The sequence below is a fragment of the Vigna angularis genome, chromosome 9 (genome assembly GCF_016808095.1).
Source record: "Vigna angularis cultivar LongXiaoDou No.4 chromosome 9, ASM1680809v1, whole genome shotgun sequence".
In the NCBI taxonomy this organism is placed as follows: domain Eukaryota; kingdom Viridiplantae; phylum Streptophyta; class Magnoliopsida; order Fabales; family Fabaceae; genus Vigna; species Vigna angularis.
Window position 1 is genome coordinate 30,486,098 of NC_068978.1, and position 20,528 is coordinate 30,506,625.

General features: G+C 35.3%; 3 protein-coding genes and 1 long non-coding RNA gene across 8 annotated transcripts; all 4 read right to left on the bottom strand.

The window, feature by feature from the left end:
- Positions 1 to 2,408: 2,408 nt before the first annotated feature.
- Positions 2,409 to 4,518, bottom strand: LOC108346791 (uncharacterized). The gene is made up of 2 exons (XM_017585838.1): positions 4,459 to 4,518; positions 2,409 to 3,563 (listed from the first exon to the last, which is right to left on the bottom strand). Exons 1-2 carry the CDS (start codon positions 4,516 to 4,518, stop codon positions 2,409 to 2,411), a joined length of 1,215 nt encoding a protein of 404 aa, XP_017441327.1.
- A 2,984-nt stretch (positions 4,519 to 7,502) lies between these two features.
- LOC108347545 (pentatricopeptide repeat-containing protein At1g11290, chloroplastic-like) lies at positions 7,503 to 13,422 on the bottom strand. 2 transcript variants are annotated; one of them, XM_052868422.1, is made up of 2 exons: positions 10,325 to 13,422; positions 7,503 to 7,991 (listed from the first exon to the last, which is right to left on the bottom strand). In XM_052868422.1, exon 1 carries the CDS (start codon positions 13,292 to 13,294, stop codon positions 11,177 to 11,179), a length of 2,118 nt encoding a protein of 705 aa, XP_052724382.1. In that variant the 5' UTR covers positions 13,295 to 13,422; the 3' UTR covers positions 7,503 to 7,991; positions 10,325 to 11,176. The 2 variants fall into 2 exon arrangements, with proteins under 2 accessions (XP_052724382.1, XP_052724383.1); XM_052868423.1 differs by having other exon boundaries at positions 8,685 to 13,422.
- On the bottom strand, positions 7,503 to 13,514 carry LOC128194011 (uncharacterized). Its single transcript, XR_008245250.1, has 2 exons — positions 13,419 to 13,514; positions 7,503 to 11,045 (listed from the first exon to the last, which is right to left on the bottom strand). It is a non-coding gene; the product is annotated as an uncharacterized LOC128194011 (long non-coding RNA).
- A 3,232-nt stretch (positions 13,515 to 16,746) lies between these two features.
- On the bottom strand, positions 16,747 to 19,394 carry LOC108346792 (pentatricopeptide repeat-containing protein At1g71460, chloroplastic). Of its 4 annotated transcripts, XM_052868838.1 has the most exons (3): positions 17,605 to 19,394; positions 17,302 to 17,410; positions 16,749 to 17,162 (listed from the first exon to the last, which is right to left on the bottom strand). In XM_052868838.1, exon 1 carries the CDS (start codon positions 19,288 to 19,290, stop codon positions 17,800 to 17,802), a length of 1,491 nt encoding a protein of 496 aa, XP_052724798.1. In that variant the 5' UTR covers positions 19,291 to 19,394; the 3' UTR covers positions 16,749 to 17,162; positions 17,302 to 17,410; positions 17,605 to 17,799. The 4 variants fall into 4 exon arrangements, with proteins under 4 accessions (XP_052724797.1, XP_052724796.1, XP_017441328.1 ...); XM_052868837.1 differs by having other exon boundaries at positions 16,747 to 17,162; positions 17,302 to 19,394; XM_052868836.1 differs by having other exon boundaries at positions 16,747 to 17,162; positions 17,267 to 19,394.
- Between the last annotated feature and the right edge of the window lie 1,134 nt (positions 19,395 to 20,528).

Consider the following 20,528-nt stretch of genomic DNA (forward strand, 5'->3'; position numbering starts at 1 on the left):
GGATTTCCCATGATGCGACTCAGCAAGCCTACACTAAACATCAAGTCAGGCCTACTATTACATAGGAATCGTAATGAACCAATAACCTGTTTGAAGATCGTTTCATTCACTCCTTCTTCAGTCTCATCTAACTTCAGCTTGGTATTTACTTCAAGAGGACTTCTAACATCATTGCATGATGTCATCTTGAACCTTTCCAGTAACTCTTTCATGTATCTTTGCTGATGCATCAACAATCCTGCTGCTGTCTGAGTAAATTCCATGCCCAAGAAGTAATTAAGCTTCCCGAGATCAGTCATTTCAAACTCAGATTCCATCATTCGCTTGAACTCGTCTATCTCCTTTAGGCTTGATCCAGATATCAACAAATCATCTACGTACAAGCAGACAATCATTCTGTTGCCATCAGTGCTCTCCCTAACGTACACACCATGCTCCACAACACAGCGTTTAAACCCATGATCAAGGAAAAACCCGTCAATCCTTCTGTTCCATGCTCTTGGAGTTTGCCGCAAGCCATAGAGAGCCTTATGAAGTTTGTACACTTGCTGCTCCTTATTTACTCTGTTAAATCCTGGAGGCTGTTGAACATAGACTTCCTCCTCCAGTGGTCCATGCAAGAACGCAGATTTAACATCAAGTTGAATCATAGACCATCGTTTAGCACAGGCAATAGCAATTACTACACGAATTGTTTCTAACCTTGCTACTGGAGCGAACACTTCTGTGAAATCAATCCCTTTTCTTTGCAAAAATCCTCTTGCCACGAGCCTAGCCTTGTGCTTTAAAACAGTGCCATCTGGATTCAGCTTTCGCTTGAAAACCCACTTCAATCCAATGCATTTCTTTCCATGTGGCAGATCAACCAGGCTCCACGTTCTATTCTTTTCGATGGATTTGAGTTCTTCAATCATTGCCTCCTTCCATTCTGTTTCTGCCATAGCTTCATCTACATCTATTGGTTCAGTTCCAGCCATTAATGCCATGTGAACTAAATCACCTTCATCACTCACACCAGTATCTGTATATAACTCGTAATCAGCAAACCTCGGTGGTCTTGTAGACTGTCTTCTAGGTCTCCTTAGTGTATTATCACTGTCAACACCATCAACAATCTTCTTATCAGTTGCATCTGATATCTCAGTCACCACCGTTACCTTCTTGATACTGGTCTGACCTTTCTCCCAATCCCAACTCTCATCTTCTAGAATTACTACATCTCTGCTGATCACCATTCTGCCTTTATTTGGATCGTAGAGCTTCTATGCCCCTGTCAGATGATATCCCACGAGAACCATCGCCTCTCCTTTATCTTCAAGTTTCGATCTCCTTTGATCTGAAACGTGGCTAAAAACTAAAGATCCAAACACTCTAAAATGACTCACACTTGGTTTCGTACCTGTCCATGCCTCGAGTGGAACTTTGCATGTGAGTCTCTTGGTAGGACACCTGTTCAATATATGAACAGCTGTTGAAACAGCTTCACCCCAGAGATTTCGTGGTAAGCACTTATCACGCAGCAAACACCTGGCCATGTTCATAATTGTCCTGTTTCTCCTTTCTACCAAGCCATTGTGTTGTGGAGTGTATGGTGCTGTTACTTCATGATTGACTCCACTGTCTTGACAGAATTGTTCAAAAGCATGAGATGTATACTCACCCCCTCCATCGGTTCTAAGTATTTTAATGGTTCTTCCACTCTCTGTTTCTACCTTAATCTTGAACCTCTTAAATATCTCAAGCGCTTCACTTTTCAGCTGTATCAGGAACACCCAAACCATTCTACTAAATTCATCAACAAAGCTGATAAAATACCTATTTCCAGCCAAAGTTGACACCTCCATAGGGCCACATATATCGGAGTGCACCACATCAAGACATCCTTTGGATCTCATCTCAAGTCTCGCTTGAAATGGTCTTCTGCTTTGTTTTCCCACAATGCAAGATTCACACACTTTTTCTGGTATACTGGTTTCTGTCATTCCAGAAACCATACCTTTTCCACTTAGCTGCCTTAGATCCTTAAAGTTTAGATGACCAAACCTTAAGTGCCACTTCCAGGTATCATCATCTTTTACAGTAGACAAACAATGCCAGCTTCCTACTGCATCCATACACACTTGAAATGTTCGATTTTTAGAAATCTTGCTTCTCAAGATCAATACTTCATTTTTATCAAACACTTCTACTTGATCACAACCTCCCATAACAACTGTAAATCCTTTCTCAACAAGTTGTCCAAGACTTAGCAGATTGCATTTCATTGCTGGCACAAGTAGAACATCTTCTATGATAGCATGTGAACCATCTTTTCTTCGTATAACCACATTTCCCATTCCCTCGACCTGGAGTGTGCTATTATCTGCGAATCTGACCCTACTCTTCTTTGATTCATCTAATCTGATCAGTCACTCCTTGTTGCATGTCATGTGATTTGAGCACCCCGAGTCCAAATACCATGATTTCACAAATGATTGTGAATTATCAGTTGTTGTTGTTACCATCAGCGTCAATGGTTCTGAGTCAGAGTCCTCTTGAGCCAGATACGCCTCTTTGCTTTGTTGTTTCTTCTTTTGTTTACCTTTATTTGAGTAACATTCGAATGCGTAATGCCCCATCTTGTGACAACTAAAGCATTCTACATTCCTCCTATCTTTCTTCTTTATGTTCTTATCAGAACCATTCTTGCCTTCAGGACATTCAACCTTTTCATCTTGCTCATTTGCATTATACTCATTTTTCCATTTTCCTCTTGCTGGTTTTCCTTTCCACTTCTTGAACTTCTTTTTCTCTTCATTTCTGACATACAGCGCCTTGAGTGCTTGCTCATCATTCTTTACGGGATTTCGGTCTATCAATCTCATTTCATGCGCCTCTAAGGAACTTTGTAGTTCCTCAATCTTCATCTTCTCTGTATCTTTTGATTCTTCAATTGCCACAACAATGTAATCGAACCGCTGAGGTAGAGACCGCATAATCTTTTCAACTATCATGAAATCACTAATGGACTCGCCACATCTCTTCATCTGGTTAGTAATACTCAGAATTTTAGTGAAATAATCACTAACCTTATCACTATCCTCCATTTGTGCCAGTTCGTATTGTCTCCGCAGCGTCTGGAGTTTCACTTTTCTGATTTTCTCTCCCCCAGAATGGCAGTGTACCAATATCTCCCACGCTTCTCTAGCTGTAGATGCATTTTGTATCTTCTCGAAATGCATATCATCCACACATTGGTGAATGATCAGCAAGGCTTTATCATCTTTCTCTCTTAGAATCTCCTTCTGATCTTCTGAACCACGAATATCACTAACGAAGTTATCTCCTTCTACCACACTGCTCACATTTTGAACGCGAAACAACACACGCATCTGCGTACTCCACCTACTCCAATTCTTGTCGGTAAGTACAGGAAGATTTGTCGTAGAGAAATCAGCCATGGTCCACCCTTCTTGTCTGCCCAAGAACTGCTTTATTGATCGTTCTAAACCACCCACAGTCAGCCGCACTGTACTCGGAACGATACCCCTTAGGTACTCTTTCAACCTGGGCTCTGGATACCACTGTAAGAGAATGCAGAGAATGGAAACTTGCAGAGAATAGAAACTGATAGAAGATATCAGAACAGAGAGAAATGAAATGTGAAAATATTGAATGTATATTGAAGCAGTAAAAAATAAGCACTACAACAGTGTTTTATAGTAAACAAAATAACAGAATAAACTGTATAACAGCTTGAATTTAAAACTCCTAACAAATAAGATCTCTAATAAAACCTCTCGTGGAATGCTTAAATTTTATTATATTGGGATGATTATACTCACGCTCATGAAATAATCTATACAAAAGATTATAACATCACTTTTAATTTAGAATTCTAATGCAATAAATTTGTATAAATTAAAAATTCAAAAGGTGAATATAAGTTTACAATGAAGAAAGGTTGAACAATTTATAAAGAAAAAAATATATAAATTTACTTAGTTTTAGATTGAAAAATAATATATTTTTTTAATATAAGTTGAAATCATGTATGAATATTGAGTTTTCTTAGTATATTTCGTCAAAGTGATATTTTGTACATTTTTTTCTTACTAATATAATATGAACAAGATCCTTTTGAAAGTTGTAAAGACATAGAAAATGATACTTTAAAAGTGGTAATAGTTAAAAATAGTGAGACTTGATTATTTTAATATTAAATGGTTTTAATATAAATAATTTCGTTATAAAAGAGTTTCATTATTTTAAAACACATTATGTCTCTAGAATGCCTAAGTAATCACAGCGACGAGATCTTCAAGTTTACCCGATTAGTTTCTCCAAAAGAGTAAGTTAGTTTCTACTCTTTTTCTTTGGTATGTTTTGTTTTCTTTACATGCGAGTCGTAGTGCTTTTTCATGTGTCATCTGAGTCTTCTATAAGACTCTCTGTTAATCAGTAGTTCTAAAAATATACCATGATCATGTTTCTATGAGTTGTAGGTGCAGATAGAGTTCCTTGAGCGAGTGGAGTCATTGGGTCCTTTGTAAGATAAAGGAAACTAACTACTCATTTTTATGTTGCTAATGTTTCAATATAGTGTCTTGCATGCTTGGTTTTGTTTGAAATTTATAAATTTAGTATGAAAAGTTGTTGATGCGAATTCTATTGAATGTGTGTTATCTGGTATTGAAAGGATTTGCAGTGATTACTTGTTGAATATAATGGTTTTAGGTTGCTTGAATTGGTGGGACTATGTCATAATGAGTTGATATTTTTTGTTGAATTTTAATGTGATAGAATGATAGAGTTATAGTTGATTTTTGGTCTACACTGGGGTTTTGGTAGGTAAATTTCTATAAGAGCGATTTTGGAGCTATAACTGATGCTTGGGAGTTGTCTTTAGGTCATTTAGAACTTGTCTAGAAACTATAGTTAACCAAAAATCTGCTGATAAATGAAAAAGTAGTAAATAGGTAAAAGAATAGGGTAGTTTTGGTCTAAAAAGGGGCTTTTGATAGGCAAGATTTTTAGATAAGGGTTAAATGGGGAAAACTGAAGTATCGGATCTGTTTTTAGGCTATTTAAAACTTGTAATGTGTAAAATTCTCATATGTTAGCTCTTGGAGGGTTGTTATGAGTTGGCGCAACTAAATCCTGACCAAAAGATTAAAATGGTATCTTCTTTTGAGTATAAACATGTTCTTGAATCAATTATAGGGTCAAGGATACTAATTTTGGTCATGTGGACGAGTTTTAGGTGCAACCAAACTAGAAAAATCATGTTAGTGTCAAAACTAACCGGAATAATCGATTATCTTACTTGATAATCAATTATTTTAGTTCGAATGTCATATTTTCTGCAAAAGTCTCTAGAATAATTGATTATCTTACTTTATAATCGATTATTTTAGTAAGATAATTGATTATTTCAGTCAGAAGATCATCTTTACATCAATTTTCTTTGGAATAATCGATTATCAGGTGTGATAATCGATTATCTCTAAAAAAAATTTAAATTTGTTAGGTGCTTTGTTTCTAAGTTCTTATATGTTTTCTTTGCTTTGGATTCCTTATTTGGGTGAGTTAGTTTATAAATTTGTTATACTTAATTGATTTGAATATATGAATATTTATGGTTTATGAACATATTTATGTGTATGTTTATGGTTTATGAATATGATGGTATGATATGGATGATTGGCGTGATTTCATGGATCTCGTGGTGAGACTTCATGTTGGTATTTCGATGGTTATGGGGTAGCTCCTAGGGCGGAGTTTAGTAGTGTGTGATGTATTGATGTAGAGACTCAGTCTTAGAAGTTATCTGGATGTTCCAGTAATCATTCCATATCAAGTAGAGAAGGGGTTTATATGGTGAGGAGTAGCAGAAGGTCCTAGTCTATGGTCTGGTGCTCTTTGGCCATAGGTGGTAGACGGACTAGCCTTGTGTGGTAGCTTGGGGTGGGCCAGTTATTCCACCACTATAAGTGCAACAACTTGCTATAGTCTGACATCAATACACATATACGGATGGTCAAGTCTGATGTTATAAATCTGTTTGATTTGTTATTTGAATCAAGGATGTAATTATTATGTATGTTTTAAACTAAATTGTATAAATGATCTTTTGGTACGTTAGCTTACTATTTTTTCTCTCTATTTGTTTGTCTGTTTTATTTCTTCGATTTTGCAATGATAACCATAATAGTGTGAGCTTAGGAGATGTCTCTGGTGAGTAGGTGCTGGGAGGAGACGGAGTTGAGACATAATGTAGGATGTAGTATTTTTAGTTTCATCTGTTTTTAGAAGACCTATTATACTTTTGGTTCAGTGTAATATCTCATAGTTGTGTAGGATCTTGTATATCTTTTGCTATCTAAGTTATTTATGGATATATGTAATAACTTTTAAATTTTCTTTGAGTTGACTGTTTTGTAATATTGAAGATGTGAGAAATCTCATTATAGTTGAATGTTGAATAATTAAGATGTTACCAAAGTGATAAGATTAGAAGTTTATGGATCATTAAAAAATTATTGTATTTGTGGTTATTAAGATTGTGTTGGAGTAAAATTATGCTGCAGAGACAAAAGAAAATGTATTTCAAAGGAGACACTTCACTTATTCACTTATTAGTATCATATGAGTATTATTCTAAGTGTGTCATTGTCCTATATGTCAGACACGAGGAGACGATACATCTAGGGTGTATCCAACATGATGGAATCCTCTCCTAGCATTAAGCACGCAAGAAGAAGCTTCGAAACAGATGCACAGCGGAATGAGATTTGGTGCAGTGAAATGGATGCATAGAAAGGTGTTTGATGAAAGTTTAGATGAAGATGTGGTGTGTGTATGATGCCTCCAAGCTCAAAAGGAACAAAATTTCTTCTCATGCAAGCTCTTAGTTCATACCAATCATGAATGGAGGATTTTCTACCTTTCTTGACACTATATTGCCTATGATTCCACCACTCACTTGCATGTTCTTCTAATCTAGAAAGATACATGTTAAGAGCAAAGGATTCATTATCTCTAGCAAGGAAAGGATGTATTTTATCAATTTTTCTTTCCCAAGCTAAGTATGTTAAAGCACTAATGTCTTTTCCAAAAAATGGAATATCTTTCCTAGCTTGGTTGTACCTTTCATCCTTCCTTCTTTCTTTTTGTTCACCCTCATTTTGATTTTTCATGTATTGGGCAAACAAGTTCTTAAGCTCACTCATTTCTATTCCTCTCTTGGTGATCATGATTTCCTTAGACATCTTTTTAATTTCAAAAGTGGCTTTCTTAGTTTGAAAAGGTTTAAGATTTTACCAAGAGACAATTCCCAGATAAGAGAAGTGAGCCAAAGGCTGCTTAAATACCAAATCTTACCTAGCCAGAATGTCTAAGGTTACTTACTTGACCATTTTCAAAGTAAGATTCACTATTGAATTTAAAAATGGACTCAAACAACCAAAATGAAAGATAAAACACCTAGACTTCTAATGGAACAAAAGCCTAGAGTGTGAAGATAAAACAAAGGAAATCTTAGGTGAGGCTTGTAACTTTGGCTAACAAGACACACTCACCGTCTACTATCAAAGCAAGCAAAGAAAATTGCCAAGATTGGAGAGAGCACCAAGGACTCTTCCAAACACTTGGTCTTAAATGGCCTTTTACAAACAAAACTGAAAACTAAAATGGAAACATATTACAAGTTCAAAACTCAAAAGAATCAAGCTAAACTACTCTGCTGCTCCATATGTGCACTGATTTGAAACTTGTTTTTGTTGCTCTCTTAGTGCTTTAGCCCTTCAATCCTTGCTCAAAGAGGTTTCAAGCTTCTGGAACAGTGTTGGCTACTGCAGAGTATTGACTCTGCTATTTAGTTTCTGTGCAACCGTGAAACTCCAATTAGAGCACGTTCATCTCACTTTTAATGGTCTTCACAAAGCTCTCCAAAACAGTTTTTGAAAATCTGCTGCACAAGCTATAAGACACCCTTCAAGTGAAAACCTGCACTGTTATATCAAACCAGCAAGAATATTTAATGTTCCAGTTCAGCAAATCAATTTATTCAATTGGTCCAAAATTGATGATGGAATCAGCTTGAATTTAAGGACCAAACTGGTCAAAACAGAACTGGATGAAAACTGGGTTATTGTCTAGAAGACAACACCAAACTGCACCAAAAATCAGAAAGCTGAATTGGTTTAAACAAGGTGTGATGAAAACTGTTTTGAACAATTTTTTAAAAACTGAAATCTGCACCTTCAATTGTAAAAACCAGTTCAATCAACAAGTTTCAAAATCCTTTTGATCATTTAAAATGTTTCTCAAATCAGAACTGTATAAGCCAATTGCATAACACAAATCAGATTCTGAAACTGGACTGTTTCAGCATTGGACAATAGTGCAGTATTTCTCTCGGCCAAGGCTATTTGGCTTCATGTGCATTCACTCAAATCTCACTTCCTTTACTGTTTCAGGGTGCTCTAGCAAGCTTCTTTTAGGTTCCAAACACTCAATTTCTCATTCACTTTGGTATGGAGCTGGTCTCTCAAAATTTGGCTGTAGGAGTTGCCAATTTTCACTCAAATTCTCACTGCAGAAAAGTGTTTTATGCTGCTGAAAAAAAAAATACAATTAATGTTTGCTGGACAGCACACTTGAATTCACAAATTCAGGTTCCTCTCCACTTCCTAAGATGCTACCTTGGTAGGGAAATGGTTCTGCAACTTGAATGCTCCAATTGGACTTCACAACACCATTGCAATCATCCAAAACAGTCACCAAACAGATTAAAAATCTGCACCAGTTTCAACACCAAAATTTGACTTGAACTGGACAATTTAAGAGGCCAAAAGCTCAAAAGCAATAAAAATAGGTTTACAACAGAAGTAGGCACTCAAATGGATCCTAAGAAAGGTGCTAGAACAAATTAAGAAAGCAAGAAAACTCAAAATGCAGGTTGAAAGACAATTAGCACGAAACTGTTTGATAAAAACAGAAGGTGTTCGATGAGATGCCTTAAAGAAACCCAGATTTTGTGTTTTTGGGTTTGGACTAGGCTGCACGGTTCATAATCCCTTTTAACACTTTGCTTTGCTTCTTTTAACCATTTAATTATATTTTTAATCACTGAACCAGGTATTGCTGCAAGCCAAATTGGATTTCAAAGTACATTCATCAAAACAGATTCAGTTTTCAACACTGCACCAGAAAATTGGCTTGGTTTTGGTGGTTTGAAACTCAAATTTGCACAGAAGTGGCTTAAACTCGAAATGAATCACTTCAGCAACTTTAATTAGTGATTTGAAACGTGTTCAAACTCTGAAATGAGTTAAAAACAGATTGCTACTCAAATTGACCTTGCCACTTCCTAATATAACTCAAAATATGATGGTTTAAGACACAACTCTGCACTTAGGCCAAGATATTACTAATTGAAATCTTCTAGCAACTTTTAAACACCATTTTAAACTTGTTCAAGTTATCAAATAGCTCAGAATTAGCAGAAATCAAAATCAGACTTTGTTATGGCCAATTTATGCAGAAAAATACCCCAACAATCCACCAAAATCAAGTTTGATTGATTCAAAAGCTATAGCAACAATGAAAATGACTCAAGGAAGTCTTAATACACTAGATCAAGCTGGAATTTATCAGCTAGAATGAATTAAATTCAGATTAGACAACCAAGGATTTTAAGCACCGTGAAAAGCTTGAAATAAGACAAAAACAGTAGGTGTTTCTGGTTTATGAGGCAACCAAGCTATGCTAGATGCATTTCATTGCTTTTTATGGTTTGCCATACCATTTGCAACCTTAGACAACACCAAACAGTGGTGGACAATGCATCAGAACAGACTTAAAAGTCATAAAACAGATTCAAAGAAAACTTAAACCAGAAATGAATTTTCAATCAGATTTGAAACTTGAACCAGAGTTTTAGTGATTCTGCTCATATCACCAAGGCTAGATTAAGCTCTCATTGCCTTATTTGGTTGATATATGAATTCACTTTCATCTGAACTCAAGCACATCCAAAAACCAAAGCAGGAAAACCAGATTTAATGACAAATTAAAAACTGCATCAGAATTTTGAGCACATGACTTATGACAAACTTGAAATTGAAAGATAAGGCTGAAAATGACTCAAACAAAGAAGATTCACCTTTTAAAATTAAAAGTAAACATGATAATAGAATGGAAGCACACCAAACAATGATTAAACACACCAAATTAAGAAGAACACAACCAAAACAAAATGGAAACAGTGTTGGAACAAAAACTGGACAGAATGCAAAAACAGAAACAGAATTGGAATAGAAAATGGATGAAATAGCTTAACTCTTGGTGCGTGGACGACCTAAGCTCCTGATACCACTTGATGGAACCCTCTCCTAGCATTAAGCACGCAAGAAGAAGCTTCGAAACAGATGCACAGTGGAATGAGATTTGGTGCAGTGAAATGGATGCATCGAAAGGTGTTTGATGAAAGTTTGGATGAAGATGTGGTGTGTGTATGATGCCTCCAAGCTGAGAAGGCCTTCCTACTAAGGAAGGAAGCTAGAGGGGAGTATCTGAATTCGAAATTCAGAGGTGACTAAGGGATATAAGAGGTTGAGCAAACAATTCTGGAGCATTTCATTACATCCAAAAGTGAGAATTACAAAGGGGAGGCCCTCTTATTTATAGGTGAAGAAGGGCCTCAATTCTGATCTAATTTCCCTCCAAAATTCAAAATATAAGACAAGCTTGGAGGCCAAGTCAGCTGGTCACAGGAAGCATGCTGGGTCACATGTACAGTGCTGCCAAAACGTGCTTCAGGCTGCTCCGCTGGGGCTGGAGCCCCCCTGTCTAGGGTGCTGGAGCGCACGTGAGCCAGGAAGTGCATTTGGTGCATTTGAGCTGGAGCCCCCTCTGTCTGAGGGCGCTTGAGCGACCCTCTGTCTGAGGGCGCTTGAGCGACCCTCTGTCTGAGGGCGCTTGAGCGACCCTGATGCTGATTCCTTGAAGAATGCTTTTCCCAAATCTGATTGGTTGGCCATGGTTCTTGCCTTTATTGTATCCTACAAACAAAACAACCATATAGTATTAAAATAGGAATCCTTCTAAGACATAGAGAAAGAAAATCAAGAAAGAGCCTTAAAAGTTCTTCTTCAACTTCCCTTTCCTAGCCTTAGATTAAGTTGATACTCCTTTAAATGGAATGTCCTAAATGGGTTTCCATCACAACATCTTTCCGTTTTTCAGTCATCTCATCAATCATTTCATAAATTTTCTCAGCATCTGGGTGATCCCTATCTCCCATTATGAATTCATGAAGTGATCCATTCACTTCAATGGAACTAACACCTGCAACTTTAACAATTCCCTCATCCTTCATACCTTTCCTTATGTATGCAACATCACCCCATCTGCTTTCTGATGCATATATGTTTGACATCAGAACGTTATACCCACTTTTGTGAGGTTCCAATGAGAGAAACTGTTCTGCTGCCCATTCTCCTACTTTGAGATTTTTGTGAAGCCTGCATGCAGAAAGAAGAGATCCAAACACAGCCATGCTTGGCCTCATAGGCATGTTCTTAATCAATTCCTGTGCTTCATCAAGCATTCCTGCTCTACCAAGAACGTCCACCATACAACCATAGTGTTCAACTTTTGGGACAAGTCCAAATTCATGAACCATTCTGTCAAATAGCCTCTTCCCTTCTTGCAACAATCCTGAGTGACTACAAGCATGAAGAGCACCAATGAATGTAATGTCATTAGGGAGAACCCCCTGTGATTGCATTTCTTCAAACAGTTTCAATGCTGCCTCACCATGACCATGCACTGCAAAACCTGATATCATGGCATTCCACATTGAAACGTCACGGTCCATTGCTGCATCAAACAATCTGTGAGCTATATCTATGTCTCCACATTTGGCATACATGTCCACCAAAGCTGTTCTAAGAATCATATCTTCTTTAATTCCTTGTTTATCTATGTAAGAATGGATCCACTTTCCCATTTCAAGTGATCCAGCTTTTGCACATACCTTGAGGAGGGTAACCATGGTCATCTCATTTGGCCTTATTCCACAACCTGTCATGTGCACAAAGACATCAAATGCTTCATCTGTACAATTGTTTTGTGCATAAGCTGAAATCATGGCACTCCACATCATTAAATCTTTGCTCTTGTAGCTGTTAAACAGAGATCTTGCACTTCTAGCATCACCACATTTGCCATACATGTGAATGAAAGCAGTGGCAAGAACCAAAGACATGGTGAACCCAGTTCTTAATGTGAAAGCATGCAGCCACTTTCCTAGTTCTAGAGCAACTGCTATCCCACATTCTTTGACCAAACTAAGGATCGTAATCTCATTTGGAAACATACCCTCTTCAAGCATTTTGACAAAGAATCTTACACCTTCATTCAAGTTATTGCAATGAATGTAGCCTGCAATCATAGCAGTCCATGAAATGATACTAGCCTCAGACAAGCCATCAAAAAGCCTTTTTGCATAACCTAAATTTCCACACTTAACGTACATATCAATCAAACCAGTACTTAGAGGAATTTCTGATTTCCCGAACTTCACATTCCTTATCACATAACCATGCATGGCTTTTCCCAATTTCAATTCAGCAAGTTCTGCCAAGACATGTGTGATGCTTAACATTGCAGTTTCACTAGGCCTCACTCCCATTATAAACATACCTCTCAAAAGGTCCAATGCTTCATCAAACAAACCACTCCTATCATAGCTCCTAATCATAGTACTCCAAGAAACAGCATCTTTGTTCTCAATCTTATCAAATAACAACCGTGCCGATTCCAAGCTTCCAACCTCACTGTACATCATGATTAAAGCATTACACACAAAAACATCCCCATGAAAGCCATTTTTCACCACAAAACCATGCAACTCTTGTCCTAGCAAGACTGAAGGGATAAGGCAGCATGCTTTGAGAACCGAGGGTATGATAAAATTGTCAACTTCGGTGTCTGTTCTACGCATATAGGCATAGATTTTTGCAGCATCTGCAGGGCTGTTGTTTTTTATGTAAGATGTAATTAGGAAGCTGTAAATTGCTTCATTGCTAGAATGACTTTCCAGTGCTGCAAAAGGGACTCTAAAACTCCAACTGGAACTGGTTTTGATGAAGTGACCTTGGAGTTGTTGTGTTTCACTGAGGTTGATGTGCTGTTTGATGGAAGACACATTTGGTTTTGGTCTGAGTTGAGTGATTTGGAACTTGTGAATTGAGATTGGAAGAAGAGAAGAAGGAGCACTAGGGAGGTAGGAATTGCTTGTAGCCATCTCAGTTTAACCCTTCAGTTTTTGCATATCCCTTTTCATTGCTTTCACTGAACACTGAAACTTAAGCTTCATGAACATAATTCACTCACCCTATAGACCAATCTGCTGAAAGAGTAAACTTTACCAGAGAAGATGAGTGATGAAGTTGGTTTGGAGTTTGAAGGAGGCCAAAGGAGAAGATGAAAAAGAGAGAGTTGTAGCAACATAGAGTGAAGAATCTGTGTTTGGTTCAGAGGTTCATTCATGTGGTTGTTATCATGTTATGTATTAGAGAACAGATAAGGAAGGAAGGATAAACACTTTTTATTGTGTCTTTTTTGACATTTAAGTGACATCATGCAGATAAGAGCATATCATTTTGTTTGTTTTTGTTGAGATTTTAACAGGTTGATATTTCTCTTTTTAAACTTGGAAAATTCTCTTCAATTAATTTAATAGTTATAAAAACATATTTCATTTTACATAGTTTTTTTTAAATTTGGTTTCACTCTTTTCCTTAGAACAGATGATCTTGGATAATACTTTATTATTATTATTATTATTATTATTATTGTAAATAGTTATATTGGAAAAGGACTTTGAAAACCATCTTCCTTTTTATAATTTCTTCCTCTTCTTCAAGTGAATTCTTGGATTAATCTCACTAAAAACTTGTTAATTTTGTGACTGTTGATAAAATCTTGTTATATTTTCGTATTTTAATTGGGGATATGTTCGTTGAAAATAGTGTAAATTCTTATATCTTGGATTTAATTATGATATAAAAGAAAATGTAAACAATTCAGCATTTTAACCACAGTATCGGGCTGATAATTTATAGTGAATTTCTTATCATTTGACATTTTGTAAGTCAAAAGATAAAGTAGTCAATGATTCTTATATTTCATCTGAATTTTATGGAATAATAAAAGAAAATGTAAAGTAGGGGTGTTTCATTCGTGTGATTGCGAATCATTTTATTAAAATCTCAATGAAAAATACCAAAATATTATTATCTTTCGTGGAAATACTTAACAACATGAAATATTTGATCTTTGTAGATCACATCAAAGGAAGAAATCTTTAAATAAAATATTAATAATATATCAAATAAACTCCTTATTTATGTAAATGACATTCGGAAGAAGTATAAATTAATATTAAAAACATGAATCAAAATATAACTATTTCAACGATATCATTTTGAAACTATAATTTAACATTTGAATCAAGAAATTTGGATTGCACTTTAATAATATCATATTTGAAATCATAATTCTATATTTTGAATAAAAAAAATCTCCAATACACTTTATATTTCGGGAATATGACATTATCATGACCATTTTTGGAAACATAATATAGGATAATTAAGAATTATTTTATATTTACTTCATGACACTATCAGTTTATATCTACCATTATGTGTGGATGAGTCATTTTATAACCTCCTGTGGAAAATGCTTTAAAAACCCTATTTTGGATCTTTACTTGAAGACTAACAAATAGCAATATTACAAAGATTTATATGACATCTACAAGGAGACCTTGACCTTGTTGTCAAGGGTATTGGAAATAAAGGTGTGGAAAAAACTAATAGTATGATGATTAAGATTTTTTTTTTCTTTCTAAAATGAAGATGAAAGATATTATTGTCATTGAATTACTTAAAGGAAATTTTTAATGCAAAAATTATGGTCAAGATTGTATATTTAAAGCTTTAATACATAAAGCAACTCTTTTAAATCATTCTACTATGCTATAAGAAAATTATAAAAAATTTAAGATCATAAATCTTAAAAATAGGATTAAGTTACTATTTTTCAATCTTAAGTTTATATTTCCTCCTCACTAATATCTTGATTGCATAAAGGTCTTTAATTAATTATAATATAATTATTTACGTAATCATAATAAAATTAGAATAATATTTAAATATAATAATTAAGAATTATTTTAGAAATGAAAGTAACATAAAATTAGTCTATTTTAGCTTGTTATTTTTTAATTTGTAAAAACGGATCAGTTTTTAATTAATTAATTAATTTTTAATTAGATAAATTAAAATAAGAGTCATATAGGATGAAAATTATAATTAGTTTATTTTTTAAATATTTATTTAATTTAATTTCTTAATTTTAAAATTAAGTAAATTTAGTTTTTCTAACAAAATTTTATTAAATTTATTTAAATTTTTAAATGTATTTCTTAATTAATATTAAAAATAATTATCAAACCGTATAAATAATTCAGATATTATAAAATATTTTAAAAATATCACATAAATTTAACCAAATTTAATTAAAAAATTAAATTTACATATTTTTAAAATTAAAAAATTAAATTAAACTAAAATTTCAAAAAATATAATTTTTACTGAATTAAAAAAATAAAAAATATATTTAACCCTTAAAATAATTAAATTTTTAATTATTTTATTTTCATTTTTAAATTAAAAAAGGCACCGTGGATTTAACGCACTAGACGAAGAAATATTATAAGAAAAAGAGTCCCCATTATGTAATTTCACTAATAAAAAAAGCTTACAGGAAGCTTCGTGCTTTTCCACGCCATCTTCGTCCTCTGTTCCCTTTCGTCTTCCATCGATAGTAGCATATTCTCGTTCCTCTTCTTCCAAAATGGACTTCATCGTTTTTATCTTGGTGCTGCTGGTTAGTGCGCAGCTGTTCTACCACTTCTACAGTCTCATAAACATCTTGGCCACCCGCTTCCGCCGCGATCCTCCTCCTCCCGCCACCGCCACCACCAAGTCCTCCGATCAGGTCACGCCTTCCTCCAAGGACTCATGAATAACACATCTCTAACAGCTTTACGACACCGTTTGGTGGGATGAAACTAGGGATCCAAGAAAGAAGGGTTTTTTATTTGGTGTGTAATCAATCACTGCAAATGCTATGTTATTGCTTACCCAATAGTGTTAGGCCTTTTATTTCAAGTCAAATTTTAACCATGGTTGGTTGCTGCTAATTTCGACTTGTTTTCACATACATATGCTTCTTCTTGTTGTTGTGGGTTCGTTTCCATGCGGACAAGCATCTGGGTTTTCAACTTTTCGGGTTTAATCTACATAAAGATGCATCTTCTTCGTTTCCATTTCTTTTAGATTTTGTGTTGAAATGAAAATGGGTGGCTTTGTGGGAGTGTTGTTTTGATTGATTATGAGAGGATTTTAGGTCAACGCTGTTTCTGAGTTTTTGCTGTGAGTTGTTTGGGTTCGTGAAAAACTATTGCCTTAAGTGTTAGCTTTGGCTAATAATATAATGTGGTCTTTAGGGTTAATAAAATCCTCTACAGTGCTTGTTTAAAGGAGATAAACAGGGGCAAATCCTAACTTACACTGCATTAATCAAAGTTCATCAAGTTGCATAAGTTATTGTTCTACAGAACATGAACAAATGGAGAACCTAAATGTTGGATATGGTCCAGAGTCATAACTTTCAACACGATTAGCTGTAAAATGGCAAATGGTCCTAAATCGTGAATGAATTTGGAAATTTGCCTCTTTGTGTAGTAGTACAATAAGTCAATACAATGAATGAAGCAACTCATTTGCATGTAAATTCCAAAAATTAAAGGTAATAGCAGAAAATATCCTTGCAATATAACAATATAACCAATTCTGCCATCTGTATGTTGATGCATAGCACTATTAACATGACGCTTTATATGATCATGAGATCATCTACACTATATTGCGCCGTATGATCCTGCTGGCGAGAACTAAACGTCAAATTCGAACACCGTGACTTGAAAAACTACACTTATATTGCTCAGATTCCAAAGCCAGAGCAAATTAGTTAACAGGTAATAGCATTGAGAAGTCCATCAACGAACAAAAAATCAATCGTCAGCAGTGGCATCTTGCATCCTGGGCATGAAAATGTCAGGCCAGCAAATTATACAACCTCGTAAGATCCAAATTCAACAAAAATGAGGTAAATGAAACAAAGCAGTGCTCCGAAAGATAATCACCCGGTGGTAATTTCTTTCAGAGAAGCTATAAAGACCTCTTTTGGTGGTTGCTAGCTGAACCCAAAATTCTGAACATTTTTTGCAACAAAGCTAAAACATCGAGATCAGAGTGCACGAGGAAGAGCTAACGAAGTAGTGCACTGCCTTTGTACCCAATGCACAGATAGAACCATCACAAATGATGGATGAGAAAACAGAATGATGAAAACTATACAAATTAAATTAATTTTAATTATTGATTGTAATTGAGTAACGTAATATATAGAATTAACAATATTTTTTATTTATCTAATAAGAAACATTATTTATATAGGCACTAAAATCTCTTTTGCAAGTACCTGCCTGCTGCGGGAAAGAGGACTCCCTTTCAGATGGAAGGTATTCAAGTACTCCCCGCATTTGTGGTCGTTGCTTATATTAAACAGGTTTTGCTGAGTTAACAGCTGTTAGGTAAGTCAATAATAAGCATAGCCTAAAAATGTTAACAATCTATAGAAACATTCACAGAAAGTCCTATTATCTCTTGTCCTCAGCTATAAGGAATAACTCATTTCTAAATATCTTTGAGCCTCATCTAGTTTACCATAGCGGGTAAGGAGTCGAATCATGCAAGTGCAGTGTTCTTTGGATGCTTCAATTTTATACCTCGAAATCAAATCAAAGATCCTAAAAGAATCTTCAACATACCCAGCCCTATCACATATAGATAGAACAGCTTCAAAAGTGAAGCGATTCGGAGTGCAACCATTTGAAATCATGTCATAAAAAATATCTATTGCCTCCTTATACCATTCCTTATGCCCATAGGCCCTAATAAGAGCACTCCATGCCGTTGAACCTTTATCAGGAACCAGACTAAATACCAACTTTGCTTTATCAACATCTCCACAAATCCCATACATATCAATGACTCCAGCAGCAACATAATGGACTGATGCAAAACCCCTTTTCAACACTTGTCCATGAACTTCCTTCCCAAGCCTTAAAACTTTCAGCTCCCCACACACATGTAGCATCCTAGCCACGGTGACAGTATCCGGCTTATGCTCGGTCGTCCATGCCATTGACCTCATCACACCAAGAGCTTCACACACACGCCCATTCCCAATGTATGAATCAATCATGGCAGTCCAAGAAACCACATTCTTCCTCTCCATTTCATCAAAAAGTCTGATGGAATACTCAATCACACGGCACTTAGAGTACAACACCATCAAAGAAGACATTATCGGCACATTAGGCAGAAGCCAATGTCTCAAAGAATAAGCATGAATCTCCTTCCCTTGCTTCAGAGCCCTCAACTGTGCACAAATGGGAAGTAGAGAGGCAACCGCAGCAGCACCTGGCCGGAACCTCTTCAACCGAATCACAGACCTCATTTGAATCTCAAGTCTCCCCGAAACCAATCCGATCCAAAAATCTCCCTTCCTCTTCATCACACTAAACAAAACTCGACTCCCCGACCCAACATCGCCAAACTTGCGATACATATCGATCAATGCTGATAGAATCGACAATTCCTTGTAATACATATTCTTCACCACAAAGCCATGTGCTTCTCTACCTAAGTTCCGTGCACCAACTTTCCCTATACCATCAATAATAACTGTCATTACAACCAAATTTGGGTTTATTCCTTCCACCAACATCAACCTAGTATAGTCCAAAACTTCTTTTATCATGCCATTGCGCGCAAACCTGGCAATCATAGTACTAAACTTCCATGCCTTGACGTCTCGTTTGGGAATATTATCAAACACTTGGCGTGCGAACTCGGTTTTCCCGCGCTCAAGGTATAGATTGTTCAGACGCGTCTCATTGGGAGGGGCGTCATCCGAACGCGGCGGCTGCAAGGGAGGCGCGTGGTTTTGTGGCGTGGAGAGTGAGAGAGTGTGGCGCGTGGCGGAGTTTAGAATGAACGAGTGAGGGTGAAGAGAGAGAGGGAGTGAAACGGAGGATTGAATTTCAGAAGAATATTTGAAGCATGGAGGCGTCGCCGCGTTGGATAGACGCGCGCTGAACATTGTCGCGTTGTTGGGGGCAACCTTGTTAAGGCCAACAATGGCTGCAAATATTTAGCCTTGTTTTGTTTGAAAAAAAAAATTATTAGGCAGGATAATGCACGTGAAATTTTATTTTATTATATTAGGTCGGATACGTAAAGATTATACTATAATTTATTATATAATTTTATTTCTCATATAGTAAATATTTTACGTGTGCCCTTGAAAGATATTTTACATGATTTGCATAAATAGAGGGATAAAACATAATTTTTGAAAATGAATAACATATTTTACTCATTACTTATTTTCATTTTTCTTTAGAAGTTTGTTTTATAATATGCATGCTGATACTGGTTTCATAAGTGTATTTTGCTACCTTTGTTATACTAGTACTTTGATTCAAATAGGGAGAAAGATGACCTTTGAGTCATGACTGTGTTTTTCTCCATTACAAATCTATGAAATAATAGAGTTGACCAATCAATTTTTATCATGAGATTACTCATATATTGTTCTAAAAAATTGTATAATTTACTTCGAATGGAATAATCAAGATTATTACGCAAACGTAAATTACAATTTGTGTAATATAGAAATCTTTTGTCAATTATGTAATTTAAAAGAGACTTTTAAATTCTACAATTAAAAAAAAAGGTCATGCATTATTTTATTATGAATTGTGTAATTTATAAATCATTTTTAAATTGTGTGATTCATAATAGACAAATTTTTAAATTGTATAATTCATGGCACAAAAACTAAATTTTTGTTTTGAAATTGATTTGTTTGTGATGTTACCCGACAATTTAAAATTTTTATAAATCCATCAATAAAATTATTCTGTACAAAATCAAAAGTGCAAACAACACTATAACAAAATGGCAAAGTTGAAGGGGTTAGTTTAGACTTTTCTGAAGTATAAGAAGATATAAATGTAGAGAGATAATGATACTTTGACAACATTTTTTTTACAACATTTTAACACCATTTACGTGTCATTCTCTAATTGGTCCAAAATTACTCCATAATCAATAATAATAATTATAAACACCAACATGGACCAATCACAGAATGACACGTAGATGTGTTAAAATGTTGTCAAAGTATCATTATCCTAGATGTAGTGTAAGAAACACGTATAGGTCGTTTTTTCTTACAATGTTAATACACATTTTTTGACAATATTCTGACACATTAATGAACTAATGAGAAAATGACACATGTATTATGTTAAAATGTTATAAAAAAATTGTGTC

Bases quoted from the DNA above. Each gene is read 5' to 3' on its own strand.
- LOC108346791 (XM_017585838.1), bottom strand. From the start codon at position 4,518: ATGACTCCACTCGCTCAAGGAACTCTATCTGCACCTACAACTCATAGA. The intron at 3,564-4,458 runs GTATATTTTTAG...ATTCTCTTACAG, and splicing joins CTCATAGAAACATGATCATG to TGGTATCCAGAGCCCAGGTT.
- LOC108347545 (XM_052868422.1), bottom strand. From the start codon at position 13,294: ATGGCTACAAGCAATTCCTACCTCCCTAGTGCTCCTTCTTCTCTTCTT.
- LOC108346792 (XM_052868837.1), bottom strand. From the start codon at position 19,290: ATGTTCAGCGCGCGTCTATCCAACGCGGCGACGCCTCCATGCTTCAAA.